Raw genomic sequence first — 18,866 nt, forward strand, 5'->3', positions numbered from 1 at the left:
TGTTGAGTGGGATTCACATATAATCTGCAAATTGCCTCGGCAAAAAATAAAATGAAAATAGCAAAAACTAGAAAGTCACAGGTGGAAAAAACACATGCAAATGCCCATGGAATGGGAACGATTGTTAACCGAAAATAAATATGTGCACAAGGGTGTACCAAAAACGAGCTGGATTCCACAATTATACTTTACACACACTTATGCATGCTCCTGCCAGATTCAAGTCCAAAACAACTCACGCACACGCACAGCCACAAAAAGTTATTTACCAAAAAATGTTTTTGCTTTTGGTATGCGGACGGTCAGATATGCAGCTACATCTAAAACACACACACACACACACACATGAGTATATATATTAACACACAATATGCATAAAAATGGGAGCTTGTAATATGTAAGAAAAAACTTTAATTACCAGCTTCGTGCGGGCAGCAGCAACAATCGAGCTGAAAGCAACAATATGAAAAAGGTGAAAATATAAAAACAACACATAAAACTACGTGTGCAACAACACTTTGTTTGTGCCAAAAACTTCATTTCATTCGAAAGTCAAACAGGCTGCAACATGGTATTTCATATATGAAAGTTCTCTCGCTCCAAAGAAGGCGAAAGTTTTAATCAGAAATTAAACACAACTTCGAGTTGTGGAATTAAGTAGCAAAAGGAAAATAAAATAAAAATGAGATATTGAAAATATCAATTACAATGTGTCCATTAAATATTTATATTTTTGCTATGATTAAGCGTACAGTTATTGCTCGTTAGCTCTCTTTGCACAGGCTGAAACTATGCAATTCTCAACTGGTTATAGCTAAGCAGAGATGGGAAGATAAAGTTGAAAATGTAGTTGAGAGTCAAGTCTGCTGATTTTATAGAACTGGAAGTTACTTGACGGAGGCTTAGAGACATCCAACTCACCTTGTTAATAGTTTTTTAGTAATAAATAATTCATACATAATTTAAAGCCTGCAAGATGTATAAAAATATATATATATATAAAGTGTTTATATATACATAATACTCCGCTACATTTTTAATATCTGCAATGCTGACAAGCTTAATCCATATTTAAAAAACCAACATTTTTTATTGGCTAAAACATGCAATGAAAAGTGTTTTGCAGCCAAAAAAATCTCGTTAGCTTCAATTTTTAATCAGAGTTAAGAGCTTTGATAAAAAGTTACAAATTATTAAAACATTTCAAATATGTTTTTCATATTTTGTATGACAATCAACTGTAGGTGTTAAGCGGGCCATTGCTACAATCTGAAATATTTTCCATTACTTTCTTGAATTGGGGAATCATTAAAAAGAGTTTTTGGAAAGGAACTTCATTTTCTACTAAGTTAAATAAAATTGAGCTAAATATTTAAGCTTTAGAAATTTGAAATTTGATTGAGTCCTCTAGACTAGTTTCAGATCTGTATTAAACTGTCTTAATTCTTTGTTTCACAAAAGCAAGTCAGGCTATCCTTTGTATATTATTAAAAGATCTTTTAATATAGAAAGTCTTTGCTGTCGTTGGCTGCCCAAAGGAAACTTTGAGCGCAATGAAAGTTGAAGTAAAATCTTTACTAATTAAATCGATCGCAAAGGTGGGCTGCTGTCAATGCAGCAGCTCTTGTATCAATGACAACGTCTCTTGGTCTGCTCAGCCTCTGGCTTTCAGGGTGTACGCAACATGCCACAAATGGGGGCAAAGAATTAAAAGGTGCAGCAAAAAGTTTCATTCCAGTTTTGTAGCTGTGCAAACATTAAAATGAAAGTTTTTAAAAGCAACCACAACATTTACTTCATGTGTGTGTGGGTGCGTGTGTGTGTGCGTGAGTTGTTGTGCAAGCTGTAGTTCAGCTTGTTGCTGCTGCTGCTAGTGGTGCTGCTGTTGTGTTGCATGTTGCGCATCAAAGTGGCAGCTTTAAGGCGCTTACTGCTCAGTTTGCACTTTTTATAGTCAAAAGGCAACACGCCAAGTTGCAACAGCAACAACAAGCACCATTTGTTGCCACATGTTGTAACTGTTGCCGCATTAAATGTGCAACCCTCAGTTGCGGTTCAATGTCGTTGTTGTTGCTGCTGTTGTGAATTTCACTTTTATGTTGGCGCATCCTACGCTGCTTTTATGCTGTTGCAGCCGACAGTTGGCACCGCTGCATCGCCGCCCCACCTCAGCCCAGCTCCATTAGTTCACTGGGCACCACCAGCGGAGATTTCACTTCATTTTATGTTGTCAGACTTCCGAGTGCGCCGAGTTCTTGTTATAAAAAAGCCAAATTCATTTTGCACATATAACTTTTATAACCCACACACTCACCCCTCTCTCTCACTCTTCCTCTCTCTCTCTCTCTCTCTCTTTATCTACCTCTATGTGTGTGCGTGTTATGTTTATGCTCCCTGCTGCTTCAACTTGACATCTCTTGGTTAATTCTGCAACCGCAGCCCGAAAATGACAGGCGCACACAGTTGGAAACAAGTTTTTTGTTGGCGCATTTGCAGTTCCCACTGCAGCATTATTTATTGACGGCCAAAAGGGCTGCAAACCAATTCTGTAAATGAGCCAATTCGAGCAGAAATTTTGAATTTCAATAACATATGTGAGATCGAAACAGTCGAGTCCTATTAAACAACACAATTTGTGCCTAAAAAAGAACAATATTTTAATAATCTATATAACACATATTTATTATTAGAGCACACTCTTCTCACTTCTTAAAGCTAAAGTAAAATCCGTAAAAATAACTAAAGCAAATGCTGCAACTTAAGCTGCCGTCTGTATTAAAAGTCAACATGAATTTCTTTTAAAATATATAAATCTAACTTTAACTAATAAATTTGTAAAACTTAAATATAAGTCAGAAGATCTTTACAACTGCTAATAATCAAATATTTGCACAGTGAGAATAAACATTCTTTCGCCTTCTATTTCACAGCTCTAACAAAATAATAACCTAAGGCTCATACTCAGCATGCAAACAGTTAAAATTGAATATTGAAAAGCATAAATAAAAAACTAGTAAAAACACAAAGACTCTCTGTCTGGAAGAGGAAGAGCAACTAACGTTGAACGTGGAACGAATTGGCTAACGAAAGTAAACAAAAATATAATTCATTTGAATAGCCAATGGGCGAAAACTAATACCAAAGAACCTATAAAGAAAAACACGCAACGTAAACCACCGCAAAGCAATTGCTTTAAGTAAGAAAGAAATATATAAAAGGATACAAATTGAAACAGCAGCCGCAGCAGCAGCAGCAGCCACGCCCACAAAATGACGCTGCGCATATCGGTGAAATCGAGAAATCATCTTGGACTCATTATTTACGGCTTTGTCTGGCTGCTGATAACAACAACGACGACAACGCTGCCAGCCATCGAAGCTGGACGTATTTTTGGTAAGTCGCACAAATCATGCTTTGCCCCGTCCTTTTCTCGCTCTCCTCGGTGCAAAATATTCCATCAGTTGTCGTTTTTTTTTTGTTACTTTTCTTTGTGGCCTTAATTAATGCGCACAGTTTCCAGCTAATGGAATTTTTAATGCAATGAAAACGCAATGTGGACACATTTCACAAATTGGCTAAAATAAGTGAAAGCTGCGCAAGAAATGCAAATTGACAACCCTTCAGCGTCTTCTTCTTGCTCGCATACCCTGCACACTTAGAACTGGCAATGGGTCGTCGTTGAGTGGAGAGTAGAAGCAGCTGTGCTCAAGATTAGGTTTTGTTATAATTATGAAAGGTTTTAGACTGTATACCTAGCCTTTATACGCCATATAACCTCTTTGACTTATATAACCCATATACTCTTTATCCCCTATATATTGTCAATATGTATTTAAAATTTATAAAATATAAACATTATATTATAAAATATGTATATTAGAATTTAATTACATATCAAACATTACATATTAATTTATCAAAAAACACAGCTGAAGTACTTAAAAATCTTATTTTAGATTAGTTTTTTAATAGTTTTAAGAGTTGTCATGCGAGTTACTCAGCTTAAAATATTATATTAATTAATAAAATGAAACTCAGCAAATTTTTTAAATATATTAGGTAAAGTTTTTAAAGTTGTGCTTTGAACTACGTAAAGTTCTACTAAAGTGTTCTGATTGATATATTGATTATATTAAATGCAAAGATAAGTTGGGATGACATAAGAAAAGATCACATAATTGCACATATTATATATAAGTAACTGATCTATTAGTGGTCAAGCACATTGTTGTCATATTCCCATACATATACATATAGTTATTTTGGAATACACATTTTATGCTGATCAAACACACTTGCTCCAGCACCTTCATCTTGTAGTATATTTTTCTAGCAGTAAATTTCTGTTTATAGGGTATTTATGAGTTGAGCATGCCTGCTGCTTAGCGCACTTAATTATATTTTATTGGATTTGGGTCATATCCATGGGCACATGTTATTTTCGTATTAATTAGTATTACAAAGGTTTCCTTACTGCCTGCTTCGCGATGTCATGAACATTAATAAGCTGTACCTACTGCTGCCCAAACCTCACTTAACAAACAAGCAAATGCGTATATGTATACATACCTCTCTATATGAGTGTGTGTGTGTGTGTGTAGCAGTTCCTGTTAAAGTCAATGATTGTGTGTTTTATAAAAATAATTAAATATAATTACATGACTTGAAAACACGTTTGCTGAAAATAAGGGTTTCGATTAGAAGAGAGACACAGCGAGAGAGAGAGAGAGAGAGAGAGAGAGAGAGAGAGTTGGAGAGAGCGAGAATGAGGCAACAAGGCTATGTGCTGCGGTCTAATTAACCGCATTCATATATTCATAAATGAAGCATTCTGTACATGTGGTTATAATTTACATGTAATTATGGTCGCACAACTAGTACGGCAAACACACAATAAACGTGTTGTGTAAATGCCGTTTAAGGCGAAGGCACGCCAGAGGAGGTCGGGGGGCGGGCCGTAGTAAAGGGGATATGGCAGCAGCCTTCGCATAGCTAATTGCAGTTTTATCTGGCTGGACGCACTCGAAAAGGCGCACATTAGTTGTTGTCCATATAAAAACTAGCTGGCATTTGCCATGATCAAAGCCGAAAACCCACAATAGCGACAACAACAACAACAACAGCAGCAGATATAGTCGACTATTGTTGACACACATTTTGTTGTGGCTGGCCCCTAAAAAGTATGCTACGAAAATTTTGCACACAAATGAGAGCATTTGCACGCCATCAACAGCAGCAAGAGGGGCAACAATAATGCGCAGATAAAAAGAATACACACACACACATACACATACATATATATTTGATGTTGTGTGTGTGTGTGCGTGTTTGTGTGTGTTGGCATTAGGCTGGCAGTTGTGCGACACTTTTTGTCGCGCAATTTAAATGACGCTGTCGAGTGCCAACCACCGCAGCCGCCGCAACAACAACAACAAACACTATGCAACTGCAGCCAGCCGTGTGCTTACACACACTTACACACACACACACACTCACACACACATTTCAGTATTGAAAGCGTAAAATTTACGCGCTTGTTTGCTATAATTTCGATTGTTTTCACTGCTCGCAGCAGCCCACGCCGTCGCCGTCGCCGACGCCGTTGCCGCCGTGGTGGCACCGCCACGCCCATCGATAGGTAAACAAGTTGCCTCTGCCCTGCACTTTACACCGACTACCCAAAGCTTAGCGCCGCGCGACAGTTGCGCGCCATTTTGCCGTAATTTTCGTTTTATTGATGTGCGCCTCGCTCAGCTGCTGCTGTTGTTGCTGCAACTTTGCCAGCTTGCAGCAGCAACAGCAACGAATGCATTCGCATAAAATATGCCCCATAAGTGGCACACTTTAGCATTTGAGATTTTCGCAGTTGTTGCATGTTTCTGGTTAAGTGCAAGAAAATTGATGCAAAACTTTGGCCCCAAAATGTTGCACAATTTATGCTGCCAGAACATGTGCACACTTTATAGCCACGCCCTGATTGCCTACAATTAAGTGGGCGTCGAATGGGTAACTAATTGTGCGCATATGACGCTGGCTGCTGATGTTGTCTAAACGGGCGATAAAAAGGATAGAAAGGCTGCGCCATTAGGTAGCAATAAAGATGCAATTTCACTTTTACTTTGCAGAATAATTAGCTTTTTTCTAATAATGAAACTTTAAAGCTTAACAAGAATATATACTTAAAGTTATTAAGAGACATACTAACCTACTTTCAAGAGACTTATTACTAAACTAACTTCATAGTTTCAAAGTTATTTCACACATTGCTTCCTTTAAGCCTACCTTCACATATAAACACCAATAGACTCACATATCACTTAGAGCTAGTTCAATTATTCTGCACTTTAAAGCTTAAGTTTTGCAGTTATCATTCCGCAAACAAATGCTTCATTGTACTCTAGCCCATAGACAGGCCATCAGGTTGGTGAGGAATGTAAAAACATTTTCTTTAGAAAGTTCATTGGCTTTTATGTTGAATTTTGTTTACTTTTTATATTACTACGAATTTGTCGTCTTTTTTTTTGTCAGCTGCCACAAAATGTTGCAAGCATTCAAGACAGTTATTCGATCTCTGTCAATTTGGCTCAAGTTGTCAGCAGAGCTAAATATAAAAATAATGCTTTAGCCCCTGCCCTTGGCGAGCAGTCGGCTGCAGAGCAAAACTTTATTCTGCGCTTTGAGCCAACAAGTTTGTTTCTTTCATCAGCACGTGGCAGTTGGCAGAAGCTGGAGGTGCCACTAGAATATACCTATTTATATCTGGGGCAGTATGCTGCATGTTTATGTCCTTAGGACTAGGTCAAAGGTAGCCAACATTAGCAGGAAAATTGATAAATCGAACATTTAATGAGCTAGCAAGCAACAACAAGAGTATATTCACACACACACATATACACACACACTAGAATTAACACAGATCCCTAGTTAACGATTTCATTTTAAATTATTCATGCGTCTTCTAAGTATAAACAATTTAATGACCTGCCATCAGACGTACTTTATATTCAGCTCATTATGTTAAAGCCAAACAATTGGCGACATCAACACAAACAACAACAGCAACAACAACAAGCATTTGCTATAGATATATACATATATATATATATATAGATATATACTTGGCTGCTTGTGCTTCCTCTTGTTTTAGCTGGGATTACATTTGAGCAAGGCGTTGTCCTTGGCGGCATCGCTGTCTGGCGTAATTTCTTTATTAGATTCATTGCGCCCCTTCAGCAAATTTGCACTTGCCACAGCCAGAGCCAGAGCCAGAGCCAGAGCCAGAGCCTGCGGAGGCTGAGACAGCAGCTGCAAAAGATGCTAAAAACAATTACATAAATTGGTTTTGACTTTTAGTTAAGACCGTTCCCAGTCTAAGCCATATTTATGAGTAAGTTTCGTTATGCAGAACTAACTCAAAGCAGCTGTGACTAAGGCAAGGCTAAGCCAAAGCTTCTTTGATAACAAATCAAAATAATATTTAATACTTCTCTAAAATATAAATTATCTATATTTACAATTTGCATTGTGCACACTAAAAAGTAGAGCATTCAAAATTCGAATTACTTTGACATTCACTTCAATAGCTGTCGAATGATTCAAATTCTTTTATTGGCCTCTAAAAATGTCTTTCACAAAGAGCACAAAGCATTTTATTTTGACAGCTTAAGGAAAAAAACTAAATAAATGTAAAAGCCTTGGAAGCAGCAACTAGTAAAGAAAAGAAATTTAATTATTTGACAATCAAGAGAGATCAAAGGAAATTCTAAAAATAAGCAATCAACGACAGATGGAGAATAAAATAAAACTAAATTAGAATTTCTAAATTCAGTTTGTGAAGCAAGAAAAGTTCTGAATTAATGAAATTCACATAAAATAGCAAAATAAAAATTAATTTTTGTAAACTTTTGTAGAAATTTCTGATTACAATTGAACTGAATTTATTTACAAATTGAAATATTTGCAATTCCAGAGTGTTCCATTTGCTCTGTTTAACAGCTGAGAACTGGTTTCGTTTCGTTTCGAAACTTTTCGAAAATAATTGAAATTTATTTGCAAACTGGAAAACTGCAAGTTTTCGTTCAGCTAGTCAAATGGAAATTTGTGATGGGAAAAGCGGCCAATTAGTCCAGTGGGAAAACTGTTGCGAAAACTGCATGTAAATCTTGATGCACATATTTATTATTGTTTGTTGTGGCTGTTGTTGTTGTTGTTGCTGTTGCTGTCATTTGGTTGTTATTGAAGCAAATAAATTGTTTTTCCATGTGGATCATTAGGCGTCCTAATTGAATTTAATGTTTGTTTATAAGGTTTTCCACTGCACGCACAGTTTAAATAAATAAACAACAATCGATTAGAAAATTATGACAATAAATATTTATAAATTCAACTGCAGTTCACTGGCCAATCGCTGCATAAATATTGGCGTAACAAAACAAGATAAAACCAACAAAAATGCATCTTCAATTAACGTTTTCATAAAATATTTCAATTAAAATAATGCGTGACAAACACAAATGAATGAAGAACTCTGAATTGGCTCATTCGCATGGCTGCAGCTGACATATTTGACTTTCATAAATATAAGAACAAAACAAAGCTTTTAATATTCAATTAAGACAAGGCCAAACAATGAATGCCATCAGATAAATTTTATATTAACTTGGTGAGAAACTTGCAAGAATGCATATGAATTATTAATACTTCCAGTTGATGCTGTGCATTCGCTACAAACTACGACAACCTCATTGCTTGACAGCTGAAAAAGTAAGGATTAGTGCACGCTACGGTTCATAAACTGAGCTGATTAACATATGCTTAGGCCGAGGCTATATATTTGATATATACATATATAATACATCCAACTGTTACGCAAGTAAGACGTTTAAGCTATGCAAAACTTTCAAGCTAACAAATGTTGGTTCTTATAAATGGATTCAATCTTTAAGCACTGCTTAAGCCTCGCCGCAAATGCCAGCCAGCGAACATGCCACAAAAGGTGCTCACCTGCTTCATTATCCTTGCTGCCTAAGTTGCTGCTACTGCTGGCTGGCGCCTACGAGTGCCTATTATAATCCCAGCTAAGCCGCTGCGATTATTGTCTACAAAATTCATGTATTTCATTATTAGGCAGCGTAACAGCAGCCATGACAGCGGCTCAGCGTATCCGGCTTCAGCAAGCAGCAGCAGCAGCAGCCACGCTGAGTCCTGTGGCTGTTGCTGCTGCCTCTGTTCATAGTCGCTTGTTCATTTGCTGTCATAATTTAATTTTTGCCACCGGCCAAGCACACACAGACACACTGACACACACATAGTCAACGAGCAGCAGACAGTTAGCCAGAAAGCACATCCTGTCGGACTTGGGCCGTCTGCCTGTGGCCTGCGGCTGGCCTCCTGCATCCTTCTCATTTTTTGCTCTCCATCCGCTTGGCATGCAAAGCACTGCAAATGTTGTCCATGGCACAGCAGAAAAAACAGCCAGCAACATGATGTCAAATGGACATGGACAGGCCTCAAAAATCCCAATGTGGTTTGCTACACAGCGGCTCATTAATCCCTGCAGTTGAATGGCCGTCGCCGCTGTGCCACAACCTTTTGAGGCTTTGTTTTGTCTCCCATCGTCGTCTGTTGCCCCACGCCTGCCCCGATCGGAGCCCGCACATAAATCAGTTGCCTTTGGGCACTTTATCTACATCAGTTACAGCATCAACTGGCATATCGCAATTTCATATCTGTCTTTCTCTTATTCTTTCTCGCTCTCTATTTTGGGTGCTCAATTTGCTACGCAAATTATAAACACCAAATGAAAAAATGAAGCAAAATGCTGCATAAAAACTTCAAACTTGGCCAAAATTGAAATGCCTCAAGCTGATTTCAACATTCATGCGCGCAAAGTCAATAATGAAAATTTCCAGGCTTCGCCAAGGGGGCCAAGGTTTAAAAGCTGCCTCCGCGGCCGCGCTCCGTGCCAAATGTAATAAAATTCGCATAAAAACATTTCACAGGCTTTGGACGCGCCTCGCAGCTGCCTGCTAAACTTGTGCCATCCGCCCGGAGAGTAAAAGGAGCGAAAGTGGAGCCCGTAGCCCAGCAGTCCGCAGTCCCGAGCCGGAGAGATCATGTGACAGCAGGAGAAATTAAAGCAAGCTGCTTAAAAACTTGTGCAACATCCGGACAAACGGCCGCAGCTGAGTTTGTGGCAGCACAAATAGCTTGCAGCACAGTTGCCGCTGCAAGTGGGTGCACAGTGGGCCAATACATGACAAGAATTTGTTAACACTTGGGCATCAGCCTAAATGATTTGCCAACACTTAACATGCTCCATAAAAGCAAGCAAGATATACTTAATATATATCTTTAGATATATATATTTTGCAGCTTTAGTTTTTACTTTTTTGAGTTCACTTTATGTGTTATGTGCTTGCCACTTGTGCTAGGCATTTCTGTGACACTGTCAATGCCAACGCCTTCTGCAGTTGGCAGCGTGCCCGAAAGTTGTGCTGCCTTGTGACGTTGCGCCTATCAAAACCAATTTACTAACGAAGCACATAAATCCAATTTCTGGCCAACACAACAATAACAACAACAACAGCTACAGCAACAACAACAACTACAAACAAAAAGAAATGTCTCCTGCTTGCTGTAGCCAGCGACAATTTCCGCTTCCGCTCGACTTGGCCCTTGGTTGGCGTCTCTAAATTACTCGTCCTCGTTGTCTCAGGCTTGCGTTTAGTTTATTAGGCTTATCAGGATGGGTTTATTAGGCGTGTCCTGCCAACGCCAACCTCAGTAAGCCCTGAACGTTGCTTAGCACCTCAAGAGCTGCAAGTGGAGCTGTCGCTCAACCAGAGCTGTCGATGTGTTGCATGCAGCACTCAGTGCGAGCATCGACTGCAGCTGAACTCCAATCAATTCGTGCACAGACGACGAGATGCCTGGGGGAGCAACACGTTGCCCAACCTTGGACAGCATCGAGAGGATTACAGAGACAATGCGTTTGACATGTTTTACTTTATGAGTTTCCGTTGCCCCAGACCCGAGATCTACTGAATGTGAGCTATCTTTAAATTCCTGAAGCAGAGTAGAAAAGTTGTTGGTGTCGTGCTGGTTAATCAATTATCAATGGCCTTTGCTGGAGTGCCGGCAATTGGTATACGAATGCGAGTATTATTCTCTCTAATTGCAACTGAAGTGTGGGGCAGGGCCTGGAAAGGATTCTTTCTGAAGACAGCCATGTGTAGACGGGCTAAGCACAGTTTCGTTTCAGCACAAGACATGCAAATTTAAGTGAGTTTTAATGCAAACTGTAAATAAATCAGTAAACAAAAGCGAAAGTAAGACAGCCTGAAGAGAAGATGCATCAGCAGCAGCAGCAGCAGCAGCAGCAGGAGCACATGTGCTGCCTCTACGCATATCCTTTCAAATACGCATTTATTTATGATGCAAGGAATGAGCAAAAGTTTTAAATTAAATTTTATGTTATGTGCAAGAAGTCCAGGGCAATGTAAATAGAAATGCAAGCAAAACTTTGACCCAAATACCAGGATCGCAAGCAAAAGGCACGACAGCACGAGCACACACACACACACACACACACACAGAAAATGCACAAGATGCTGCATGGCATTTTCTAGCTTTTTCTGCCAATCTGCCCTACCTCTATCTCTGGCTAGCTCCATTTCTGATTGTCTTCGCTGGCATCCTTTGTCCTTTGTGTGCTGTCACTTGGGTCAGTTAGGTAAGACAAACAGTGGTCTGTTGCTCTCTTGCTGCGAGCTTCTTGACTATGGCACACAGCAAACATGCCGCCAATTAGGCCCCTGTCAGAGTCCTTGAAGCCACCACTTTCCCTCCCTATTTTTTCTCCCTCTTCCCATTGATTTCTCTCCTTTTTAAAGCATACTTTTATGCGCACATGGAATTCGATTACGCATTTCGCACACTTGCTGCCTGTCTGCCTTGCTGTAGCTGTGAATATGATATGATTTTTATAATTGAATCAGCTGCATTCGCTCTCCGGCCTTTCGCTCGATCTCCGTCCGTTGACAGGCGTATAAAAGTAAGCGCGTCTATAAAACAAAAATCCATCCGAAAGTTAAGATTAACGCTGCTTTTACGAGCAGCGCATTTGTCATACACTTTTCGGCCCATAAAACGTAACTTGAAAGGTTGCCCTCGGCAACAATTCGTCCCTTTGTCGTACCCAAAATTGAGGCTTTTAATGTCCATGTCGTATGACTTAATAGAGCCAAGTGATTGACTCGTTTTCAGCGACATTAAAGTGCACTTTATGGGATTTAGTTGTTAGCTTTAATGAGTTGGCGCGATAAAACTAGGCAAGTACACTGGAAGAAATGAAAAGGCAAAAGAATATTCTTAATTATATTTCAAATTTGATTTTCTGACTGGACAACGTCCATCTCTACTCAGTCAACAATCAATTTTCATTTGATTTAGTCAAACTCTTGAATTTTTCTCTCTGTGTATTGGATACGTGTCTGGCACACCTCGTGGCCGCCATTTATCAATTCATTGGCTGCTACAAGCAGAGCATATATGTCAAGAGGTCAATGTGTGCGTCGGCTAATTAGCAGACATACGCACACATAGACGTGCACACAGCTTCACACACCCACACACACACACACACAGATGATCAATCATATTGGCAGCTAGCTGAGCTTGGTAAATGGGTCACAACAACTTGCCACAGTCGTGATTTATGCATGTGGCAGCGGCTCTAATGAATAATTTGATTAATTTAATCAGCTGCACACAGACAGATTAAATCCCAACTACTGAATAACAGAGCAGAGTTTTAAATACATACAAATATATATATATATATATATATATATATATATAAATATATATTTATATATATATATTTATATATATATATACATATATATATATGTATATATATATATACATATATATATATGTATATATATATATATATGTATATAAATATATATATATAGAGTGAGAGAGTGAAGCTCTTCAAACTTGTCAGTTCACTGGCTTAGGCATAGCAGATAACCGTTACAGGCAGCCCATGAATATTTTACAAGTGCTTTAAAATTATTCGCAAGCCAAACAACAACAACAACAACAACACTGTCAGACAGACTCTGCGTAAATAAATGCAATACAATTTGAATAAACAGGCTTACACATACTTAAATACACACACGACTGATTTATATGCCAGTATGTGTGAGTGTGTGTGTCAACCACTTGTTATAAATGTTCTTCGCCCGTGTATACGTGTGTGTGCGTGTGTATTTGAAAACAATTTATATCCGATTTTCATTTTGAATCTCTCGAGCGTAAATCGAAATCTCTTGGCAAAAGCAAATCTTTTGGGCGCGGCTCTCGCTACCTCTCCCTCTCTTTCTCGCTCTCTGCTATCGAGTGGCAACTGCCACCTGCCACAATTCATCGCATGCAACGCTCTGGCTTCAGCTCCAATTAGTATATGTAAACAGAGCATTAAGCTGGTTTGACAGGCCGAATAATGTCCGTAATAATATTAAATGAAGTTTATATATTTAAAACAAACAACTGCGTAAATCATATAGTAATAGGATCACGAACAATGGCCGCAAACAACTACGGCATAGTTAATACCGAACACTTTTGTTGCTGTTATAGAGAGCAGTGCACTGCGTTGGTTTTATATATCCTACAGCTCATGGCTTGATTGATTTAACAATTTTAAACAACATACCAACAACTTCAAACAACTTTTGACATATTCAGGCCTATGATATTTGAGTTTTGACAAATTGTAATCCCAAAGTAGAACAAAAACTCACATTTAAGGTTCGGTTGCTTCAAGAACTGTTCCATTCATTCAAAGGCCTGACATGATTGGCTTTCAGATACAGAAAAGCAAAGTTAGTTTTTTGCTGATGGAAATGACAAAGTTGAGATAGTTTTGTATTCATGAATACATTGCCTTGACGAATATCTAGCACTATATATATTTATATATAGTAAACAATTATGCTTGGATTGCAGCGTGCTGCGGGCAAGTGAAGGTTAGCTGCTTACCAAATCAGTCAGGTGGTTGCCAGGCGCCGCATTTCCTATTAAATTGAACTAATTAGACTCACATATGCATGAGTAACAGATACGATAACAAAGTGTCGCATATACTTATACACACACACACACACACACATGTTTTTCTTGGGGCGCACGCCCCAAAAAGTAGGCAACATTTTCTGCTGTAATTGGAGAAACTGCTGCAAATGTAATCAGGACTTTTGATGATAGCATTTTGGACCCAGCCAGTCATGCGTATGTGTAACAACAACAACAACAATAGCAACAACATGACGTAAGGCGCGCACGCTCTCACGCACAAACAAAAAATACATAAATCAAATTGTTGGAAATTGGTTACCAAGCAGAGATAAACTCGCATTATTATGCCTGCCATTTAGGTGTGTGGGTTGATGCGTGCGTGTATGAGTGTGTGTGTGTAGAGGCTGCTAGGCAACACATTTTTCACATACAATAGCCAAGCCACACACCCACACCCACACACACACATAAGCAGAGGAAACCTGCTACTTATCAGCCATCAATCAATAGATATGAGCCAGCTTTTGCCTAATATTAATAGCTCTTCGTTTGCGTCGCAGATCATTTCAAGACCAAAGATTGATATGCTGTTGTTGTTGTTGTTGTTGTTCGTGTTATCCTTTACAGCAATTTATTGGGCGCAACGAGCACAGCTTGCTTTCGAGTCTTCTTTGTTTTCACAGCAAAAAAACTTGGCCTAGTTAGCGCTTGACTTAGTTTTGCTGTTGTTTCGCCAGCGATATTCAGTGAAATGTCCCGATTTGTTGCCAAACTTCGAGCTAACTGAATTAATAATTGCTACGAGCCACGAACTCTTTGAAATTGGAGAAGGCGCATTGCACTTGCTGCTAACACCAGTCTGTCGCACTGGGCTGAGCTACCTGATGCTTATTGCCCAATTAATTCTGATTTATGTATGTATTTTGCAGTTTCTGTGTCTGCTGCGTGTCTGTGTGTGTGTTGGTGTGTAGATGTGCAAGTGTGTGTGCTGTTGATTGAACGAGTCCGACGCAAGGGAGGTGGTGTGTAGGTGTCGGTGTCAGTGTACTGTCAGCTCCTGCTGCTTGGCTTCTGCTGAGCCGGGCACTTTGAGCCAAGTCATTTATGCATTAGCCCAGAATCGCCTGTCTGCCCAAAGCATATGCAAACCGCATTGAGTGGGATGAGGCGCATGGCATTGCCTTTCAAATGAATGCAAAACTGTTTCAAATTTTCATAAATTCGACAGGCAAAGAGCCGAAAGAGTGTGCGTGAATGCTTCGACTTGGTCTCGAACTTGTCGACGGCAACAACAATAAAAGACCGCAGCAAATTATGCAAATGCAAAAGGCAAACCAATTTAGCGCACAATTTGCACGTTGGCCGCAAAATTTGCTGCCCAAGAACATGCCCCAACGCCTCCACAGCCCAGCTGTCTAAGGACACTTCCTGAATCACAGTTGGCGGCCAGCTGACCAGGCCAAGGCGCTCGAATGGCCTGGAGAACAGCTGGTGGCCCGCAGTAAATGTAGACCGCATGATTTGTATCACAAATAGGCCACAAATGGCACCAATACACTCGCACACACACATGCCCAAGCACATGCACCCGCACACCAATACAAACATTTATTGCTAATTGCTGAGAGGACATTTGCATAAACTTAACAAAACCCCAAAATTCTCGTACAGCCAGGCAAATAAACGACAAAGTGACCAGTCTTTCACACACATAAGCACACACACACGCACACACGCACACACTTGTACACTTTTCTCTGTATATGAGCAAATAAACGTCTTGGCTTGTGCACAGTTCATTTTGTGTGCAATGCAGTGTGGTCAAAGGCCTACACTGAGAAAAACCACAAGGCAAAAACGTCTCTATATATAAATTTGTTTATTGTCTAGCATAAGACAGATTGCAAATAAAAACAGCAGCTAAAAAAAAAAATATATATATATATAAAGCAAATCATACTCTAATTGTAGATTTACGGGCCAAATTATTAGCCACAATCACTTTTGTTTACATATATTAAGAATTTAAACTTTCTCTAATTGCAACAAAATTCATTTAGTTTTCAATATCTGTCAAGAAATAACTTTTCTCTTTCCTATTCCCCACGACTTCAACAATCAATTAAATTGAATTACAGTTAATTACCATACTTTACCACTTTTTTTCTGAGTGCATTTGTCCAGGGCGCTTGGCTGGCACAGTTCGCATGCCTCTAGGTTGGCTGCCAAACAAGAGGGCGCTGGCTCTGCAGCTGGCGCAGCAGCCAAAACCATAAACAGAAATCAATTTGTGTTACCTGTCAATGAGGCACAACTCTGTCAGCACGAAATGCCAAATTGATTTTGATTTGCTCATTTCTTGACACGGCTGAGCCACGAACAACTGGAAAAGCAGCGAGAACAGCTGCCGCAGGAACGCAACGATTAAACTTTGCTTTGACTTTGATCAGTGAAGTGCAGCTAATTATTGTTGCAACCTTGCAGCTTGCCGCACTTGTGCATTTCATAAGCCTGTACATGCGGCGTATACGTAATATGCACGTTGCGCACGAAAGTATGCAACACATGCCGACGCTTGACCCATTTAAGTGCCTGAGGACGCACAAGGCGGCGGCAGTTAAGCGTTTCATGCTGGCTAAAAGCATAAATTGTCCAAATTAATGTGAACACGTTGCGCGCGCCAGCATCAAAAGATTGTGAATGAAGTTGAGGCCGGAGCCAAAGTTAGACGAATATCAAAGATTCGACTGCAAATGTGAGAATATTTCAATAAAGTTCGCAGCAGTTTTTGCTGCTTTGACTTTTGTTCACGTCAGTTGCGCTCAGAGATACCCTGTAACCAAAATGACTAATATCTAAAATATCGACTCTATCCGCTATAGCTGCATATTTAGTCAAGTAAAGCTACAATAGTAGCTGTAACCCCATCAACGTGCATGATGATTGCAGGGTATAGCAACCACAAGGCAACATCTCGCAACAACGACAGCGATTTGCCAAAGTGCCCTCATCAAAGCAACAACAGGCGCAGGCCAAGGCGTCCACATGGCCATTGCTTTGATTACTCGCTCGTTGCTTGATTCATTTTCTTTCTTCGCTTTCTCTTCGTCTCTCTCCCTCTCTCTGTATTCCTTTTGCTCTCTATTTTTTTGTGCTTTGTGGCCTGTGGAAATCTTTGTGCGTTTTTAATTTGCATTGTCTGAAGAGCATTCGTCCGCTGCGTGGGCCACGCAGCTGTCAACATTTCAACGCAATTGCCGAAGACCAAAGGAACTGTTGTAGAAGCCAAGCTCGTGGGCGCGGCATGACTATTGATAAAGCTGGCAGCAAGACTTACCTGAAGCAAGGCGACTGTAAAAGCGTCTGACGCGCGGGGCCAATTTCAAATGTTCTTCTCAGAAATTTGTGTTGGCCAAATCAGATACGCAGTTGGCCAAAGTCAGCGCGGAAAAGACACTACACAACACACTTGGAGTATGCCTTTGGACTTTTCGTCTATCAGACAGCAACTCCGTCATATAAAGCAGCCGGAAATTGTGTTTCTGTGGCGCCCACAAGTAAAAACTCAAGACGTCGCTTGCAACGAAATTAAAATCTGTTTATAAAATCATTGTGCTGCCATGTTGCCATGTTGTTGCGGTATAACGGAATCTGTTGCCACTTTTGTTCGAATTTCCTTACTTGATACCCTGTAATCACAGAGGACGTGGTTGAGTGTGCAACTTAGAGAGGATTATGACTCTTATTGGGGGGAAGAAAATTGTTATATTATTTTGTACTCTTGAACAACTTCCACTCTTCTATGAACTGATTGAAGTCAAAAAATAAAACCTCAAAGACGGTGAAGATAACTTAAACTCCTTTCGCTCTGAGTCATCTCAAACCGTGCTTAAATTATCTTTTATATAGCAATGTGATTTATATAGCAAAACAATTTCGACCTCCTCTACACAAATAAGGCTCAACTCATATCAAAGCTAATCTAAAAGTTATTTTTTGCAAGCACAGAGTACAGAGTATTGCCTTGTCGCATACTCGTAGCGAGCGCATTCTTTGCTGGTTTTCTTAACGCTTGCTCGCTGCATTTACCATTTAAATGGAGAATCCCGAGTGCGAATGGCATTTAGCAAACAAAACTTGGCCAAAAACCCAACGGCAAGCGGCAAGTGGGTGAGAACGAGCCAACGACAATGCCAACAATAACGACGACGACTCTGGCAGCCATTTCACTGTGCAGGAGCTTAGCAGGAGAGCTCTCGAATTATACAAGACTATGCGCCAAGGCCGAACGACGAACGACGAACGACGAGCGGCGAGCGACCGTTGTGTCTACAGTTATTGCAATTATAAGAAGGCTCATTGTTATGGGCCCCTAATGAAAATGGCGCTGCAGTCATTTTTGGGGCTTAGCATTCGCCCATTTGATATTAATTAATGTTAAGCATACTCGACTCGTTGGCCCAGCCGCAGAGCAGAGAACACAGAACACAGAACACAGAACAATGCCAGCCATTTGCATATGATCTGGCAATTTGATTGATTAAAAATGTAATTGCAATGATACTCGAGGCGATGGGACTCAAGCGAAAAAGAAAGCTGCCGTCCGGTGCTATTAAAGTGGCTAAGCCTTTAAGCCAGCACTCGTGTTCCCATTTGTAATTGCCACATTTGTTTGGCTCAGCAGTCGGTGGTGTTTATGGCCGAAATGTAAGTTTTTGCAGCTGCTAACAGGAGCTCAAGTGCACATTGCGCATACGCCACTTGGTACGTTCCTC

General features: G+C 39.9%; 2 protein-coding genes across 5 annotated transcripts in view; one reads left to right on the forward strand and one right to left on the reverse strand.

Annotated features, from left to right (window-relative positions):
- LOC111592695 overlaps window positions 1-18,866 on the reverse strand; it is a 138,580-nt gene that overhangs the window by 886 nt on the left and 118,828 nt on the right. The gene's annotated exons all lie outside the window — the stretch shown is intronic.
- The window catches only part of LOC111592693 (tyrosine-protein phosphatase 99A), a 129,120-nt gene continuing 113,270 nt past the window's right edge, over window positions 3,017-18,866 (forward strand). For 2 of the 3 annotated variants that reach the window (XM_030224891.1, XM_030224890.1), the window contains exon 1: window positions 3,017-3,393. In XM_030224891.1, the coding sequence (XP_030080751.1) occupies window positions 3,270-3,393 (124 nt within the window). In that variant the 5' untranslated portion in view covers window positions 3,017-3,269. The remainder of the gene's footprint in view (window positions 3,394-18,866) is intronic. The other variant, XM_030224892.1, reaches the window with a different exon arrangement.

The sequence above is a fragment of the Drosophila hydei genome, unplaced genomic scaffold (genome assembly GCF_003285905.1).
Source record: "Drosophila hydei strain 15085-1641.00,03,60 unplaced genomic scaffold, DhydRS2 tig00008119-arrow-pilon, whole genome shotgun sequence".
NCBI classification, from domain to species: Eukaryota; Metazoa; Arthropoda; class Insecta; order Diptera; family Drosophilidae; genus Drosophila; species Drosophila hydei.